Genomic DNA, 19,920 nt, shown 5'->3' with positions numbered 1-19,920 from the left:
TTGCTTGGCCACGCCCTATTTACCCTTCCACCCCTATTATTGTTTCCTATTTCTATAACCCTGGGTGTTGTGCAGTAGTACCGTAGAAGTGACCGAATCCAATGTTTTCAAGGAAGAAGTGACCACATAGTTTTTTAAATTCTTTTACCAAAAAAAACGTTTTCAATAAAAATATATGTGGAGGTGTAGTAAGGGATGTTAATAAAAGGTAGAGGAGGGTCGAGGGGGGTGCAGAGAGTCTCCCCCCAAAAATGAAAAAAATAAACGTCAGTCACATCACTACTTATTTTTTTGTATTTTTTTTGGTCACTTCACTATTTCGAAAACATGGTTCAGGTCAAATCACCTACATCCGTTGTACAGCGCTCTGTTGCTAAATGTCTGCCATGTGAAAGTGATACCCACAGCCAAATCCTTACACTATTATCCATTGACATCAAAACAGGACACTGGAAACAGGCTAAACAGGCGGGGGAGAACACCTGCGAGGAAACGAAACAAGACATCACCTGTCTTATGGCCGTCAAAGATGAACTAGCCAAGAAAAACGAAGGACTCCTGCTCAAAGGAACGAAATTAGTGATCCCCCGAGCACTACGCCGCAAAGTGTTAGACCTAGCTCACGAAGGCCACAGAGGCATAGTATCGACAAAACGGATGCTTAGACAAAAAGTATGGTTCCTCCGTCTAGACACTCTGGTGGAGGACCTCCTCCAGAACTGCCCCACATGTGCCGTCATCATCCCACACACACGGCGAGAAACCCTCTGCATTACAGAACTACCGGAGAAGGCGTGGGATGAAATTGCAGTAGACTTCTTCAGACCGTTAGAAGGGGGCGAACACATCCTCGTAGCCGTGGATGAATACTCTCGCTTCCCGGACCTGCAAATTGTGCCATCAACCTCCGTGTACCACACCATCCCCGCCCTCGACAGGATGTTCACAACCTGTGGCATTTCACGCATCCTGAAATCAGATAATCGGCCCCCGTTCACGGGACAAGACTTCAAAGCATTCTCAGAGTATATGGGTTTTGTCCATCACCGCATCACACCATTGTGGCCGCAAGCGAACGGCACATTAGAACGCTTCATGGGTAACGTAAAGAGGAATGTACAAATCATCAGTCTGACTGGGGAGCCAGTAGAGAAACTGTTATACCAGCTACAACAGGATTATAGAAACACCACGCACAGCACTAGTGGAAGACACCCTCCGAAGTCATGTTCGGCAGGGACATACAAACCAGGCTGCCCCACGCGACCAGTAGTGATGAACACTACAAAGGAGACGCCGAGATGCAAGAACAAGACTCGAGACGTAAGGAGCATATGAAGAAGCAGGCTGATGGAGACAGGAGAACCCAACCAAATACCATGGAACCCGGAGACGCCATGGTACTACAACCACAAGGCAGGAAAGCGATGGCCAATTTCGATAAAGAGCCATTAACGGTGAAACATGTGAAGGGCTCCCTCATCACAGTAGAAGGTGCGAGAAAGAGCATCACCAGAAACTCATCACACTTTAGGCGAATGGCAGGCCTCATCCCAGACAATGCCTCCATTTCGGAAGCCCATGCCACAGGGTGGGACCCATCCTATGAGGGAGATGGAGAAGACTCCTGCGATGAGCAAGTCCCTCTATGCCTGGAAGATGACAAGGGGCCAGAGCCCGTGAGACTCTCGAGCAGCACTCAGAGAGCTTGCAACGGATCTGAGCGACTGATTGAGGAGATGAACTAGAGACATCATTGTGTTTAGTATGGGGGGGCTGTGACGTCGACACCACAAGCGCTCCCTCATCATGTGAGAAGGGACAGGGAGTTGCGAGAAGGGGAGGGTGGGAGGAGGGTGGAAGTGGGTCAGTTAGTAATGAGAGTTGATCTAATAAAGACGTGTTGACACATCTCTCATCTCCGTCTTTTCTTTCGTGAGATACGTGTGAGTTAGACTGTGTGGGCACCCATTGCATGGCCAGTTCAGAAACGTTACAATTTCTAAGGCTGTTTCACCATTTTTGAACTTGTGTGATTATTTTTTTCGGGGCACATTTTTGAGCATAGTGTAATTTATTTTTAGTGTTGAATATAATGGTTACAAGTGCAAATGGCCTTAAATTAACATGTGGGCATTCTGTCATTTGACTCTGCCCCTGTGTCTGAATCCCTTTCTCAGGGGGTGAAGAAGGAGCTTGGGCAAGAGAAACCTAACTCTGGGACACTAAATATGGCCCTCGCAGCACATGGTGATCTTTTGATAATGCCCATTTCTGAAGAGCGTCGATTGTCACAGGTACTGGCCAGCAGTTAGTGAAGGAGAGAGCTCCCCTACTGACGATACAGAATTGAATTGATCTATGTCCTTTCTAATGCCATGTGTGGAACATGATGGCTTTGAGTAACTTGAAAGAGCACACCGTCATTTTGGGGGAGCAGACTGATGTCTTGTTAAGGGCAACCAAGCTGGGGACATTGTGAATTTAACTCCTACCCTGGTAGTATCGGCTTTCTCCCCAAGCAAAAGTGAGGACAATCTTATTTCAGAGGGTCTGTTTTTGTCATTGATGGGTCATCCTAGGATGGAGGGGAAACAAACTGTGCGCCTTGAGAATGAGGAATGGCGACATGTTAAAGATAACATTATCTGGGTGATAACGCAGTGTAGAGTTATGTGACTTGGTTGATTTTATCGACAGATCTGCCTTTCAGTTTCTGATGGCTAAGGTAAATCATTCTTCTCAGACTGCTTTGAAATATAATATGGCAGATCAGTACTGCCAGAAAGATCCCGGGGCGAATTATTTTGTCTCTGGGGAGACAAACTCTGCTAAAATACATGATATTTCATCTGCCTCCCAAATCATTATACGTACGCCTTCTGTGGCAGCCAGAGAGTGTACGTGCCGCTGGGACAGTTCTAAAGTAAAGTCCTATGGTTCCAAGGATCTACCTATGCCCAGGATGGAGGACAAGTCCTTCAGAGATTTCGTTATGGGTAAAAGAAACTTTGTAATCGCTAATGTGAAGAAGTCAATAGGGAAAGAACCTAAGAAAGTGCTTAGAAATAAAGTGATTGCGTGGCTCTGCTAGAAAACGGTGCCAGGGATTATTAGATCTTCAGACTTTAAGGTCCTTCAGCGGCTTGAATCAGACAGTTGGCGTACCCAGGAATCTCGAGATTGTGCATTGATAGGGTGCGGCTGCAGCAACCTCCCTTATTTTTTAAGTATTTGTGAGGATCTTTACCGGGGTTTGACCAATCTAAGATTGGTAGTTGATTTACTGTAGGGCTTCTAGTTAGGAAGAATGGTTAGGTCTCGTGGTATCTGCTTTCTTTGACGCGTTGTTTTCACGTCAGCGTGCGTGGGCTGTCATGAGAAGCTTCTTTTTGTTGCAGCTCTGTGAGCTGCTCGTATAATCTGATTCTCACGGATGCCCTGCTCTTGGTTTTTATGTGTTTTGTTGTTTGTTATGTTAGCGCCACTACGCCTACGCTATGTTTTGAGCACTCTAAAAAAATATATATATATTTTTTTAAAACAAAGAAGGAAGGGCCGGAGGGGATCTTAAGCAGCCGCTGTTCTTCAGGCTTTGCCTGCTGCCTGTGTGCCTTCATGATATGATAAGTTATTTATAATGCGCTTAATACCCAGAGGTTTCTACGCGCGGACCCGAGGATCGAACCTGTGTTGCTCCGTGTCATCTTGCTTCCAAGGCGAGCATGTTGCCGCTGAGCTATCTTCCAGTGCTCTGGCTTTGATGTGGTTGGTGTCTGCATTGCAGTTGGGTTCGCCAGGGCTTTCAGATGTTATGCAATCTATTTTGCACTGAGGTACAGCGCAACTAACACCAAAAAGGCAACCTGGTGCTACAAGACTATTTAGGCACCTACAATGGCCCAACACAGGAACAGATGGGACAGGGATTGCGGCTTTCATGAAGGCGTGTCCTGCCGAGACAAGCAGAGTGAACCCCATCCTGTATCCACCCTAATAGTTGAGCACCCTGTTACGGCAGACAGAATGTAACCATCAAGAGACTCTTGGAAGGTCACAGACTTCCGCAGTGCTCCCTTAAGCCCTGTCTTCAGGTTAACGTTGTCTTACGATTCCAGCCCTAGTCCTTCTATCAAGTGAATAGAGCAGACCACCTACTTCAGTGTGGGTCTTAAGGCCCAATCTCAGGGTCTCATTCATTGAAACATTTGGCCACCGCCCAATCAGTAGAGGACACCTCATCCAGGTTTTGGGGACTTCTTTGTGGGTAAACTCTGCAGATATGGATTGACACTTGATTGTTGACATCCGTTCAAACAAAAGAGCCTCATCGGACCATTGTCTTTGTAGCCCTGCATCGCTCAGGCTTGCAGAGCAATGACCATATATGGTCACATCCGTATCACCTTCACTGCTTCATTGGAACGATGATTGGCTCTGGGGCCCTGCACTGAATGTTAAAGGGAGGCAGAGGGCGGGCTCATCCTCAGATTACAGTGATACCATACTCCCAGAAATTGACCAAACGCCTCCACCAACCAGCATTCGTTTATCTGCTGAGGTCTGGGAGCACTGAGCGCAGCACGGTAGGGAGCATTGCTTAAACCTGAAACACAAAAGTGAAACAATTCAGGAGCTCTGTCCTAGCACATTGGCTTCGGACTTCTGTTCACACAATACCCACTTATTTGCATGGCTGTGTCCCCTTTGTATTCTCTGCATAAAACGTGGGATTTTGTTGTGTGCCAGATTTACTGGGCCCTGCGCCCTAGGGATTTTCCTGGTGTCGCAGATATATAAGGGCTTGAAAAGAGGTCAAAGCCCCCGCCTCTTGCATTGAAACATTGAAACATTTAAGGACAACAAGGGGGTTGTCCTTAAACAAAGATTTCTGCGCCACACAAGTGTAGTTTGGATTAAAGTATTAGCTGTCTTTGCCCTATGTGAGACACGTGTTTCGGCACAGCATGTTTCTTTTTCGAATCTGGGCCAATTTAATACTCTAAATGGTAACATACATGGTCGGTTCAAACTGTATCTTCATCTAGTGGGGTAAATCCCTTCATTGTTGTATTCTCCATTGTAAGAGCTTGTAGTGGCGCACGTAGGATGAGCTTCGGTCGCTGTTGTCCATGTTGCCCCAAAGTGAGGTAGAGCTGGGATTTGCAAATCCAGATATCTGACTGAACACCCAGATCATGATGCCAAGGCAGTGAATTAATATGGGTCATTAAGCCCATGACAGTAGCTATGTTCATTATTTTAACTCAGTGTCCCTTCTATTCCTCAGGTAACATCCGGGTGCTTTGCCGAATAAAGCCCTTAACCGAGGCAGATCGTAAGGAAGACACCACTGCCACGACAGTGACCACAAACCCCAACGATGACACAAAGGTGGCCGTGTTCTACAAGGGGAAAGAGAAAACCTTTGATCTGGACAAAGTGTTTTTGCCCCAAGTAACACAGGAGGAGGTGAGTCAAGAAAAGTGCCATAACAGAACCCAAAACATGGCCATTTACAGGTGAAAAGGGGAATTGGGGAAGAAGGTAAACTAGGGCCAGTGGCAGCTGTCCAGGATACAGGTAAATATTGCTACCTGTCTCTGTCATGGCCACCCATCTCTGCATCCATATCCCCTCCCTCTGGTAGGCTTCCATGACCCAGTCTGGTCTGCTTTCTTCTCTACGTCCCTCCACAGTCTCTCCCCATGTAGTCCCAATGCAACATCACGCAAATCCGCCATTTATATTCTTTTTTTAAACCCTCACTACATATTGATGTCGACACTGTGCTGCCAGGTTAGGCCTGACCAGTGGAACCTATGCACGTGGGGTCTCGGCAGCATAGCTCAGGGGCAACGTGCTCGCCTTGGAAGTAAGCTTGGAAGTAAGACAACACGAAGCACCACAGGTTTGATCCCCGGATCTGCGCTTAGAAACTCTGGGTATTAAGCGCGTTATAAATAACCTATCATATCATTCATACAGTCAGATAACAGTGCATTTTGCATAAAGCTAGTAATCACAGCAAATTAGATCATAATCCCACCACCTGTTCTTGTCCCCCTGTCTGCTCATCCACTGGCACTCCTTGGACCTACCATCTTCCCATCAATGTTTCCAATCCCTGCCTCTCTTCCCTCATCCTTTAAGCACTCCCACACCTCCTTCTGCGCAAGCGCTCACGTCCACACTCACACACTACGATTTCACTGCCAGCATTATTATTCTTATGGTATTTATTGAGCGCGTGCCTAGCTTCCAGGAGCCATGGAGAGCTTTACAGTGGTGTGCAACAATACAGATACACAACAGAGCGCTTTACAGAGGTACACAACAGTACAGTTGCATAACGCAGCGCTTTTCAGATGTAACAGAATAGATATTCAGCGTGAGGGTAGGATACAGAGGACCACAGAGGCGGGGTACAGCTGTACTGGGTGGCGGCGAGGAGAGGGTGGACGGCGCCTAGCATTCACACCTTCCCTTCACACTCCTAGCCACTAGCCATAGCTTTAAACCACCACTTTAACACCAAGGCACACAGGCCTTAAAGTCAGTGATCTAAACACCAGATAGGCCTCCCTCCTTCTAGGAGAGGAGCAAAGGCAGATGGTAGCCCAGCGATTGAGTGGTGGTGTGCCCAGCCTGCATCCATCAAACCTTTCCTCTGCATGGGAAGATGGAATTCTAGACTTCCCATTATTGGGCTGGCTGGTTCAGGGATAGTTCTGGGATGAGGGCGATCCGAGCATTCCCTTTATGAAAATTCAAGAAGGCCATGTTGCTATATTCAGTTCACTTCATTACATATGAAGGACCAGAGATGGGACCAATAGAAAGGCAGGCGAGGACTGCAGCACAGACGCCACCACCAAAGAAATAAATGAAGGGACTCAGAATATTCCATTTCTGTCTGGGCCCTTTCCAAAGCCCTCCATGGAATAGGCACTGAGTGAGAGCTGTCTCGGCAGCAAGCGGGGGAAGGGACAGTCAGACATAAGTAGCAATAGCTTTACTCATCATCTGGCTCTCCAGATGTTTTAGACTTGAACTCACATCAGCACCAGCCAGCATAGTCCATTGTGAAGGATCATTGTAGTTGCAGTCCATATATCTGGTGGAACACATAGGGAGTAACCCTGCCTGCGGTTCAATCGAGGTCAAGTAGCCTAGCTGTTTTGTGCACACTGGTCCACAGGTACCTGGGGTTGAATTTGAAAATAAAATCTTGAACGGTAAAGGTTTAGAAATAATAGCTTGAAAAGAAAAGAGTTTGCAAACCAAAAGTCAGAGCAAATTAGGCAACCAGTAAAAGAAATAAGGAGGACGAGGTGTGGAGGTTTTAGGGGGGACACTAAGGGGTATCAGTGAATTTTAATATGAATAGAAACACTAATAAAATAAAGATAAGAAAGGTACCCAGTTTTGTGGAGATAGGGAGTAAGGGTCATAGGGTTCAAAAGTGGGAAACAGGAGCTATGTTAAAATGCCCGCGCCTGACTCCATATTGGGGAATAGGACAGGGACGCGGGGATGTCAATAGGGTAACAACAGGAAAAACACTCTAAACATACAATTAACACATGAAATGCATCAGGAAGATACATAGTTTCAAACTTAAATGTTAGCACTCAAAGACCTGGCCATGCAAAGTACACAAAACGGTTCCCATTTTTCGAGATTCAGCTTCGAGATTCAAGTTTAGGTCTTTGGTGTTGAAAGGTTTTTAAACTAATAATCATCGGTTCCTAGAGGGGTCATGATTCTGTGGCGCGTTGTCCAGCGAGTTCATTGACTTAGCCAAGATTCATGCGTCTGCAACAAATTTGCTATGATCAATAAAGTCCTTGCTCTTGCCCCCCAGGTGTTCCAAGAAATTGAACCTGTGGTCATGTCGTGTATGAACGGCTACAACGTCTGCATATTTGCCTACGGACAGACGGGCTCCGGGAAGACCTATACTATGGAGGTAGGTGAAAGGGCCGGGTGCTGGCTTTATAAATGGCCAGAACCATTGATTAGGTGCCATAAATCCAGAGAGTGTGGCCAGGAATGTGAATACTTATAATCCAACGCGGTCCTGAAAGCCAAATGTGTGGGTTTCTGAACTGTCGGGCATTGTACAAAAAGAAATGAAAGAGTAAGGGATTGGTGTTTTCACTCAGTCCTTCCCCACCAGTCAAGGGGCTGTGACTGTTCAGCAGCAGCCCAGAAGAAAGCCTGAGCAAATGTAATGCCTGACGTGCTGGAGGTCATCCACTACACAGATAAACACTCAACAAACCCTGAGGGTCTTGAACTGCCTCCCCTCCCCCAAGATGCTATGAGATGCTCCCCTCACATTACTGATGTAAGGGGGGGTACACAGGACTTGCACAATTACTACACTGCCACTGAAGGACCTATAGAATGAGGGTACGGATGTACTCAGATGTTTCTGCCATCTCTGGGCACAGATCTTAATCTACTGAAAGGAAATGACTGTGCCAAGATTGATGGACAAGCTCACTTCTGAGGATGTACATTTTATGTAGCAGGTCCTTGACACATGCAAAGTGGCAGGGTCTTCCATAGTTTAGCCAGCATCTTCTTAGAGAAGTCAATAATCTATTATTTGATGCCCCAAGGGTCAGTGAGCGTTTACGTTTGGGATTATAAAGATTAAGAGGAGTCTATCTGTGGATCTCTTGGGGATGTAACTGGCTATATCTTTGTTCAGATAGCAAGGTGGTTGCCTGTAGACCTGCTTGTGGGCATGTGATTGAACATAACAGCCAATCAAGGACACAAAGGTCTTTAGACTCATTCCCGTCAATGTAATCCTAGAGCGAGGCAAGCACCTCCATTGTAGGCTATCTTTATTTGATTTCTTTTTTTTTCTTTTTTTGCTTACAACCTCAAGGGTTTTAACAAAAGGTTGCTAGTTTCCGTTTAGATCCTTTGCCTGCTACTTAGCGACACCACTGATAGAGGAGAAGAATTTAGAGTGTTGGTGTTAGTGTGTTTTGGTGGCTTTGTGGAGAGCTTGGTGTTTCACTTTGGACAATAGTGACTTTTTTGAGTGTCACTTCAAGAAATTTGGCCGCTGCCCTTGACCATCTGGCCGAGTCTCCTGCTATCATTCTACACCAACAAGATTCTTCGTCGAGGCTTGCAGACTGGTCGCTCAGTGGTGTCAGAAAGGCGTCCCTTTCCTCTGTTAGGCCTTGACAGGATGTGAGAAGGTGGCGGATTGATTCTACTTCATTTTGGATAGCACAGAAATGACAGTCTTGTGTCGGTACAAGAGCTCTGATGAAAAGGATTTCTCTTGTAGGAAGTAGATTTAGGCGAGCCCCCATGAAGCTTTTTCTTAACTCTTTTTCCGGGAATCTCTTGCAGTATTTTAATGGGACTTTTAGCCTGTTTTGCGTTGTTGGTAGATGTTTTAGCGATTTGTAGGACTGGCTTTTTTCAATTTTAGTTTATCCAGTCTTGCTGTTCCAATTTGGTCTTTACTCGCCCTGGATTGTGGGTTAGCGTTTCTTCGTCACACACTACCTCTTCTAATTTTGCTTGAATTTTTGCGACCCAATCCAGTAGTGGTTTACAGGATCCCTTGTTGATCTCGGAGGAGACCACCTGGAAAATTGGGGGTGAATCTGGGCTCAGGATTTTTCGATACAGCTGAGTGGCACTCTGTGTTACCGCCGCTGCTAATGAAGCCAGACCTAGATCTCTTCTAATCGCTGGCATCGGTGCTGCTTTTGGCAATCCCTGTACTGATTTCCAGAATAGACCTTCCAGCTGAGTCCATAGTTCTTCTTCCAAACACAGGTTTGCCGCCATCCCATAGGTTACTGCAGGAACCACTTTAGATTTGTAGAACAGGATTGTAGGGGACCACGAGAATTTTCCAAACCTTCTGTCTATGGCACGAGCTTGCGCAGTTAAATTTCTCATTTTGTCCCATAGTGTTTTTTGATGCAAGTTCTCTTTTAAAGAGTTGTCGAGCTGGATTCCCAAGTATTTATATTCGTTTACTTGCTCGATTTTTGCCTTTTCCATGGTCCAGCAGTTGTTGGTTTGTTCTTTCTTCAACGCTTTGGCCCATATTAGGATTTTTGTTTTTGATATATTTACTGTTAAGTTGTTACTTTCCATGTACGTGGTTAGGTTTGTCAATTGTCTTTGTAGGCCTATCGGTGTCTGGTCCAAAAGGACCAGGTCGTCGGCGTACCACATTCTTGATATCTGCTGGGCACCTACTTTCGGCGGAAAAGTTCGCAATGTTCTCTCTGAATCTTGGAAGTCTCCAATAAATGCTATAAATAGCGCTGGCGCCAGTGGGCATCCTTGTTTAACCCCACGATTAGTTAGGATCCTGTCAGAGAGCGTGCCTTGCCGGCTTAGGCGGACCCGAAGTGATGTTGAGGTGTGAAGAGCTATTATGGGCTCAAGCACCGGACCTGGGCAATTCCATGTTATTAGCTTCGACCAAAGTCGGTTCCGATCTACCATGTCGAACGCTTGGGATAGGTCCACCATCGCCAAGAAGACCTTGGGTGCTCCACTTTTTACTTTCGCTTTTATAATATTCAGGATCAAGAGGTTTATTGTTGTGCCTGCCCCTTTCTGGAAGCCTGTTTGAAAGATGTCTGCCGAGGGAGAATTTCTGGCCCAGTTCTTGAAATGAGGCAGCAAAAGTGACGCAAAGATCTTGCCGATGATATCCAGGAGTACTAGTGGTCTATAGTTTGCCGGCGCACTTTTGTTTCCTTTCTTGAAAATTGGGACTAGAACTGCCTCTGTCCACGTTTCTGGAATCTGCCTCTGAGTTTGACATTGCTTAAATAATTCACTGATGGCATAGGCCCATTCCATCGGATGATCGTTAAGGTCTAGGTTTGAGAGCCCGTCCGGGCCCGGAGCTCTCGATGCTTTTAGTTTGGTAATTATTCTAGAGATGTCTTCTACGTCGGTCAAGTTGATCCATTGGTTTGTGCTCAGCAGCACGGTCCGTGGTTCCCGGGTTAGCGGTGCTTGGTAGAGATCTGTAAAGTGCTGTATCCAGCTTTGTTCTGTTACTGAGTTTGAAATCAATGGTACGGTCTGGCCATTAGCAGTTTTTAATAGTGACCAGAGTTCTCTTGTATTTCTTGAGGCGAGAGTGCGTAACATGGCTTCAGCATCGTTTGGATATAGCATTTGTCGTTGTGTTTTTAGCCATGATTTGTAAGATCTCGCTAAGGAGGCGTGGGCGGACCACAGAGCGTCTGTTTTCGTTCTTATTGCCAATCGTTTAGCTTTTTTTACTTCTCGTCGTTTTTCGGCCACTGTGTTGTTAAATGCGTGGTTATGTGGAACCTGGGTTCGTGGTTTCCCGTTGAAGGACACTTTGTGGGCTACCAGTAGGGATGTATATTCAGGTCTTGTTGGCTTCCCCGGCTCCCGGTCGTGGGTCCTTTTTAGGTTTTCTCTGAAGGCTGTAATGTCTGATGCAGTGAGCCGGAGGCGATTTTGCTGTTTATTTGTCTCCACGTCTGGTAGATACTTAGGTCTTTCCAGCGAGGCTCCGGTCCATATCATCTGAAGCAGGTTGTGATCGCTTTCAGTCGTTTTCTTTACTCTGTAGTCCACGAAGTAAGGAATCAAACTTTCAGAGATAAATATATAATCTAATGTGGCCGAGGATTCAAGCCTTTCCCATGTTGGAATTTGGGGGTGTCCGTCGCCTAGCTCTGCCGTGTTGTAGAATTTTCTTGATTTCATTAGGTTTCCCCACGCGCAGCCCCTTTCGTCGTCCTGGAATGTGGCCGTTTGAATTGCGTTCTTCGATGAGTCGACCTTGCACTTTGCGTTCAAGTCGCCGCAGATTATGATATTTTGGACTTTCCTGTCCATCATTATTTCATCAATGCTCTCGGCTATTGAGTTACAAAAATCATCTGTTGTTGTTCTTTCTGGATTCCAATAAAGATTTAACATTGCCAGGTCGGAGTTTTCCCAGGCGTCTTGTGCATGATTCAAGTGGAGCCAAGTAGCTAGTGAGGTCAATTTGCTGTAGCTCGCTGTGAGTATGCCCTTTGAGGTGAGTGCTGAGCCTACTCGAACGGCGGTCAGTATGCCCGCTGAGGGTCGACCAGCGTTACTTCTGGTTGCCCGGGATATTTCGATTTCGTATCCGTCTAGGGATGGTTTGGTCGTTAGCCAGGTTTCCTGTAGACAGATCAAGTCAAAGGCGGCCAAGTTTAGGTCGTTTGCTCTGGTTAGGTGGCGGTGTCCTCTGGTATTCCACAATGCCATTTTTAAGGTGCTGTTGTGGCACTGGGTCAGTGGAGTTGAGATTATCTTTCTGGCTTCAGAGGGACCCGCTGGTCGTTGCTATTTTTTGTTGTTGTCGGGAGAAGGTATCTGTAAGCCAACTCCATGGTTTTGCGGTAGATACTTCTTTGGATTCTCTTCTTGCCGGGGTCGCCCCTCGTTCTGAGTGTCGGTTCTCGTGATGCCTCTCATCGCACCTGTATTTGCTGCTAGTGCTAAGTGCTGACGTTCTCCGGTTCCGTTTGTTTAAGTATTCTGAGTTGGCTATTTTTCCCTCCCACTCCATTCTCCTCTCTGGCTTTCTGGGGTTGGTGGACGGGGGAATCCTGTCTCGTCGGCTCTCCGGATGCTCTCCTTCCTCTCTCTCTCTCAGTCTCTGGTCTATTTTTGGTTTCGCGAGCAGTTGAATTTTGAGTCCTAAGCGCTGGAGATCTTTTGTTATTTCTGGAGTGATTGTACTTGTCGCCTTGCTTCTGATATGAAGATATGCTTTAGCTCTATGTTCTCGATGGTAAGGCTCAATTAAGGTGAGGTCGTCAGATGTTATATGCCGGAGGTTTTCAGTTTTCCCTAATAATCTTAGGACTGTTCTTCGGTTGAGGACCAGGTAGCTGTCTTTGGCTGACGTTTGCTCTAGTTTGAAGAGCACTGAGTCTGCCAATTTCGAGTTTTTTCTTGTTTCTGCCTCCCGTGCTCTCGTATAGTTCTTAAATGAGTGCGCTCTGGGTCTCGGAAAACATGAGTTTGGATTTGGTCTCTCTTCTCGTTCTCTCTTTGGTCGGTCCTCTTCAATTTCATTTAGATTCTTTACGGCTTCGAGGACTGTGCTTGGAGAGTCTGAGCGCGCCCTATTCTTAAAGTCGGCCGGCTCTCTAGCTGGACGCCCTGTTTTGGCCATAGAGGGCGTTTTTTCTTGCACGGTTGCAGCGACTATGGTTTTTTTTTGGGTGCTCGCTGTGTTTGTGATTGCAGTGGTAGCTACTATTTCATCTTCCAGGTGCTGAGAGATGTCCATTAGATCCGCAGACGAGTCTTGGGCGTCGCTTATTATTAGAACCACGGCTTGCTTCTCATTTTCCTGCGCATTGGATGGTGTCGAGCTGCTATTTGTATATTGTTTTGAGGCTGTTTGTACATTGGTGTTGGAGCTCAGTTGGGAGTTTGGTTCTTTGGGCTTTGTTTATTTACATAGGTTAGAATTTTGAAGGTTTTTCGCCCTTCTTTGGGGGCCGGTTTTTGATTGTTTGGATTCGGAGTCCGCTGATGCGAGCGTGGCCGGTTTATTTCCCGTTTTGATGAAAATTGGGGCCATGTCCGGTTCCTTCTCATGCTCGTCCGTCTGAGTTGACTTTGAGGGGGCGGATTTCATATTTTCGGCTTGGTATGTTCTGATTTTAAGGATCTCCTCCATCAACTTGTCTATTTTTTCACCCAAAGTAGACTCTCTAGATTTAGAGTTCTGGTCTGCGGCAGTTAGGTAGCCCTCAATGTAGGACAATTTTTCTTTCATATTGCTTATCATGGCTGTGTTATTTGTCAGTGCCTCGTGAATGGCTTCATACAATTTCCCAAATGGATTTAGGGCAATTGTAAATGCCGACATGATGGACAGCAGATCAGTTTTCTTTTTTGTGGGAGACTCTTTATCTGTGAAGCTTGTTGTTTCACTTGGTCGCCGTGGTTTGGCTGGGGTTTTTGTAACTTTGTTAGGAGAACTATGGTGGGATCTCTCTGAGGATCTTCTTACTGTGGACGGTGTTTCACCTTGGATGATATATGGAGGTTCGTTCGGGCGTCTCCCAGGCTAGCTCACAATGTGCGGCCGGGCCCATGCAAAGTGATCTTCGGCCTGGCCATTCGTGATACCGCTTATGGTCCTTTCTTTAGCCAGGGATTCTGAGGAACTCATGGTTACGCTGGGCGTAGGAGGCGTGATGTTGTGGCTGTCTTTTGCTGAGTCGGTTTTTACTTCCTTCTTGGAGACTTTTTTCTCCCTGAGGCAATTTGCCATGTGTCTCAGAGTCGAGCTGATTGGATTTATTTTTTTCTACCCCGTTTTGGTCCCCAAATAGGTCTTGTTGTGCTTGTGGGGCGTTAGTTCCCTTTGGGGTCGGTGCAATCAGGTCTGTTTTTCACGCTTTAGTCCTCTGAGGTGGTTCTACAATCGCCTCTAAAATTTCCGCGTCAGACAGCTCTGGGTCCTGGTCAAATTTTCTCTTGTGTTGAATTAGAAAATATTCTTTTAGGGAAGCAGATATTAGGGGGGCGGGCAGACATTTTGAGCCTCCCTGGTTTTTCAATGTTGTTTTCCTCTGCTTCTTTGCTAGTGGTTTTTCTAGGAACAGACGTGGCTTCGGTAAGGCTTTTGTATGAGATTTTTTATTTCAGTCCTATTCATGATTTCGGATAAATTGTCGTTTCCTTCTTGGGACGACTCCAATGGTTCGGCGACTGACAGATGTTCAATTTTGCCTACCACGCTAATTGTGGCTTGTGTGGGTTCTTTAGCCTGATCTAGGGGCGGATCTGCGTTAATCAGGTCTTGGTTGTCGGACCGCACCAGTGAGGTCCTCTGGTCTGCGGTGCCCGACTCCTGGGACATTTCAAATACTGAGTCATCTGAGGAGAGAGTTTGCTCCTCGTTGTCGGTGTCCCATGAGTCATTGGAAGGAATGTTTATTTAGGCGATTTTTTTCTTTCTTCCTTGACCTTTGTTTTGGTCACTTTTGGAAGTTTCTTGACAATTTTGTTGATTGATGAACTTGGGCTGTACTCGTCGTGCCCATCCCGGCTGTGACCGGTGATTTCGACGCGGTGTTGTCAGGCTGGATTCTCCCAATTGTAGCGTGGAAGCACAGTGCGGCTACGGGGAGCCGGTGGAGCATTTCGCTCGTTGCCGTTGGGGATAATGTGCGAGCCGCACCCGGCCGTTCAGGGCCCCGTCGAGACCGTCCTCCGACCGTCAGCGACGTGGTCTCTCTCGTCGAAACGGTCAGACTGCCGGGTGCAGCGTGTGTCACGGATCCCTGCGGTCGCGATGAGGAATGTTCGAAGGTGACTTCTTTCAGTGGGGTTTTGTGAGAGTTTTCCACCTCCCGATTAGGCACGGCGGTGGAGTGTACACTTGCGCCACCCGCTCTCTCTTCCCTCTCTTCGAGCGTCACTACTGTTGTCACGGTCGCGCCTCCCAATGTTCTTGGATTTAGGGGAAGCGATGCCTCGCTCGGAGGTGATGCCGAGTTTACGGGAATCAGCGGGGGGGGGAGAGGAGAGTCGCTCTCACCACAGGATACCACGTCTATGACAGGGATTCCCCTTGCCGTTTTCCGATTTTTCCCCGACTTGGTTTCTCTGGGGTCTTGAGAGTCTTGTTGCGAGCTCTGCTCGTAGGTCGATTTGCTGCTTCGAAGACGGCGACTCTGGTCGGCGTCAGTCGGTGACAGTGGTGCCATGGCAGCTTGGTTGGAGCTGGGAGTTGTGTGATTGGAGGAACGCACAATATAAAGGCCACTCTTTTATAAGAGGAACCTCTTTACCTTTGGCCGGCTGCCGCCGGACACCAGACACACTGCTTCGCACACCGCGCCTGCGCGGTGTCTTTGTAGGAAGTCCTTCTCGAAACAGTAGAGGTAGAAGTAGGACTGTGGGAAACAGGAGAAGCAGGAGAATTCACTCAGCGGTCCGTCCTCACCGCTCTCACCAGACACACTGCTTCGCACACCGCGCTGCGCTCCGCGCCTGCGCGGTGTCTTTGAAGGAAGTCCTTCTCGAAACAGTAGAGGTAAAAGTAGGAGTGTGGGAAACAGGAGAAGCAGGAGAATTCACTCAGCGGTCCGTCCTCACCGCTCTCACCAGACGCACTGCTTCGCACACCGCCATTTTTTATTTTTTTGAACATTTGTATGGCGCCTATACAGCAGAACGTGTTTCCAGACACCACAAGACTAAGGGGCAAGGGGAACAGAGGAGGATAGAGACCAATAAACAGTCCTACTAGGCCTCGTGATATTCGGATTGTGCAAGTGCAGCACACAGTGTAGGGGCAGGTCAGGGTGCAGGAAAGGTAAGGGGAGGGGAAGGTGGTGATGCAGGAAGGGGCCCCAGGGGCTGGGTAAGTGCTAGGGGGAGCCTGGAGGTCAAGTGCCCCGGGGGAAGGGTAAACGGGTAACTAGTGCAAGGAGGGGGGTGGACTACGCTCAGCAGTCTAGTCAGGGAAGTGCTGGCCGGGGCGGGGGTGCTGGGGCAGACTGGTCGAGGCCTGGCCCCCTGTAATACTCAGAAGGGACCAGGTAGCCAGTCACAGCAGCAGGGGGCATTAGCGAGGAAGGGGGAGAGGGAAGGAGGAGGAGAAAAGGAAGGCCTTGATAAGCTTCTGGAACTTAAGGATATCCGGCTCAAGCCTGAGAGGGGAAGGGAGGCCCTTCCAGAAGGAGGCTCCTGCAGAACACAGAGATCTACTCCCCCCCAGTCTCTGCTTGGAGAAACATCTGACGTTCAGAGAATTGGAGCTGGAGGACCAAAGGATTCTAGCAGGGCGGTATTTAAGGAGAAGACGTTGGACGTAGTGCAGTCCCAGGCCCCAGAAAGCCTTGTGGGTGATGCAGGGAGTCTTGAATTTGACTCCTCTTGCAGCCACCGAGACCCAGTGAAGAGATTTTAGGGCTGGCGAAATGCGCTCCCTGGGCTTGAGGCCAAGGATAAGGCTTGAAGTCCTATTCTGGATTAGTTGGAGAGGGTGGAGTGAGGAAGGAGGCAGATTTAGGAAGAGGCTGTTGCAGTAGTCCAGCCCGGAGAGAACCAGGCCTCTGGAGACAATGAGTTTCTGGGGGAAGGTGAGGAAAGGGAGAATGTCTCTGAGGTGGCGAAGCTGAAAGTGAGCCTTCTTGGCAAGGTCCATGATGTGAAGAGAAAAGGAGAGGGGAGTCAAAGATGACCCCAAGGTGTTTGCCTCACAAGAGGGTGAGGGGTTGGGACCCAAAGAGGGTGGCCAGAGAGTAAGGGGAAGGAAGAGGGGCAGTTCTGATGAGAAGGATCTCGATCTTACTGGCATTAAGACAGAGATCATTCGCAGCACACCATGCCTGAATAGCAGTCAGGCAATTGGGAATGGGAGAGGAAGGAGTGGAGGCAGAGGAAGGAAGCTTAAAGGAGAGCTGAGTGTCATAACACAGGACGTGAGGAGAGATGGTGGAGATCAGGTGGGCAATGATGTAGCGATTCTTTGGAAATATAACCTACCCTTTCCATCCCACTAATGACTAATCAGGCTAATTTTGATCCCCTTCCTTACAGGGATCCCCTGACAACCCTGGGATTAACCAGCGGGCGCTTCAAGCTCTCTACAAGGAGATGGAGGCCAGGGCCAGTCTGTGGAAATACACAGTGACCCTGAGCATGGTGGAAATTTACAATGAAGTCATCAGGTAAACAGTCATGCAGGCAGCCATGGAACAAAGATGGGGTAAGGGAACTCGAGAGCACGTCAAGTGCGTACTGGCACAATACAAACTCCCTCACTCACTCCAAAGCAGCGAGGAGACTAAGGCAAAGGAGTTAGGAAGCCTACGTTTAGCACAATGTCAGAGAGGGAGCAGCAGTTGAAAGGGACAAGTTAGTGATCCAAGAGACCATAGAATCAATCTCTCACAGCATTAGTGTCCCCTGCACACCGACACGCACCCTGCTCCTCTGGACCGAATTCTATCCTCCCTTTCCCCCGGATCTCCTAGAAATGTTGACTCCCTCAAGCCTACTTCTTACTCTGATGATATAATTCTGGCCTCCATCATTAAACAATTGACGTGCATGGTGCTCAATGCGCAACTCAGCATCATCAATGCCTCCCTCGCAGAAGGATCATTCACGGAAACCCTCAAGACTGGTCTCATACAACCTCATAAAACCAACAGCAGATACAGACGACCTTGCCAACTACAGGCCCATTACGAGCCTCCCATTTATTAGAAAAGTCTAGGGGAAGTAGTTGCTACACAACGGACCACCTTATAGCATCTGTTCATAGCAGTGTAATGCATGTATATATTGTGCTAATACTCTTCTCCCCTTTAAAGGGACCTTCTGGGTAAAGATGGCCAGGAGAAGTTGGACATCAAGCTTCTTCCAGATGGAAGTGGGCAACTGCATGTGCCCGGTCTAACCTGTGTTGGGGTCAACAGCTTCAGCCACATTAAAAAGGTACTTTTCTTAATCACAAAGCAGTGTTATATGTACCTGAATGCAATGTGCTGTGAGCTACAAAGCTAGGACTTGAGGAACTATTCACATGTGCCAAAGGACAACATACAGCTGAAGCTATGTGTGTTAGAACCCTATTACGTGTTTTAGCAGACAATGGCCATTGGCTGCAGTCTCTTCTTGTTGTTGTCTAGCTCTAGATGTAGCTTTTGAAGGGCCAATGAAATGTGTTGAGGGACTTAAAGAATGTATCCCTCCCCCATGGTGCATCAACACTAGGGAGTCAAGCAAAGCTATTAGAAAGTTATAGCCTTTAAACCCAGGTGGAGCATGTTAACTTAAAATTAGCATAGGCACTACAGTCTGAGATATTCAGCTGCAAGGGGGAACTTGCGTTTGTTTGGTCCATCCAATTGTCGAGATTGGTGGTTGTTATTCACATGAGTCTTATAATATTGCAAATTCAGGAGATTTCATTGAGTAATGCATTGACTTATCCAAAAAGAATATTAAACTGATAATGCGAAAAGGGTCAACTAAAGTGCTCAAGGTTCTGTTATGATCAAAGACGAGTGGTAAGTAGAGTGGTGTGGAATATAGAAGGAGTGATTGTGAGAGTGTGTTAGCGGGCCAGTGTGTGAGTGAGCCAGTGAGGAGTGATTGAAGGCATTTTATGCAGAACTACTACTGAATCAAGTGAAAGGAAATCATCAATGATATGGGATACAGGACTCTAATTTATTAATGGCCGCAGTGTATTAAGATATCAATTCCCTAAGGCTGTAATTAGAGCAATGACATATTTCAGCCCAATATACACAGTGTGAGTGGGATGTCATCATCCCACTCAGTAAAACCTTTTCTGGCAGTAAATGCTTCCAGATTGTAGCAATACTTTCTCTAAATCATGTTCGCTGGCAAGTGCCTGAAATTTAATTTAGAATAATATGGAAAATCTACTAAAATCAATCGTCTGAGCAGTAAACATATCCAAAATGTTTAGTCATTTAAAGGACTTTTTGATACAATCTTAAACCAGAGAGGGAACTGTTGTTGGGTGCAGAGTGATCCTTGAAATACAATTCAGCAAAAGAATTTCCGGGTGTAGGTGCATCGAATACTTCCATACAGTGCCGCGACTCATTGAACCTGAATTATAAAGCGTTTTCCAATGGGATTGTGCCATTTTAAAAGGAGTTTGTAAAACAGACCTAGAGTCTTTACTCATTGGGGAGAAAGTAAAATGTCCGAGGACAGATGAAGTAATATCTCATTTTGAGAGCGTTAGGCTATACCTTACTGCACAGTGATAAGGAGGGGGCCAGCAAAGTTGATTGAGGTCCTAGGGGCAGAGGGGTGGGGAAAACAAGACTCTGAGCTGTTCAGGACGGAAACCTACACTTGACAAATTCTGCAAAA

At 47.1% G+C, this 19,920-nt stretch overlaps 1 protein-coding gene across 1 annotated transcript in view; it reads left to right on the top strand.

Annotated features, from left to right (window-relative positions):
* The window catches only part of KIFC2 (kinesin family member C2), a 336,639-nt gene that overhangs the window by 292,313 nt on the left and 24,406 nt on the right, over nt 1–19,920 (top strand). Inside the window, exons 13-16 of the mRNA XM_069621788.1 lie at nt 5,291–5,472; nt 7,868–7,972; nt 17,599–17,729; nt 18,378–18,501. Of these exons, the coding sequence (XP_069477889.1) occupies nt 5,291–5,472; nt 7,868–7,972; nt 17,599–17,729; nt 18,378–18,501 (542 nt within the window). The remainder of the gene's footprint in view (nt 1–5,290; nt 5,473–7,867; nt 7,973–17,598; nt 17,730–18,377; nt 18,502–19,920) is intronic.

The sequence above is a fragment of the Ambystoma mexicanum genome, chromosome 5q, assembly GCF_040938575.1.
Source record: "Ambystoma mexicanum isolate Mex_15411 chromosome 5q, UKY_AmexF1_1, whole genome shotgun sequence".
Taxonomy (NCBI): Eukaryota; Metazoa; Chordata; class Amphibia; order Caudata; family Ambystomatidae; genus Ambystoma; species Ambystoma mexicanum.
The sequence above is the reverse complement of the archived record's forward strand: the minus strand, read 5'-3'. Positions and strand labels throughout refer to the sequence as shown.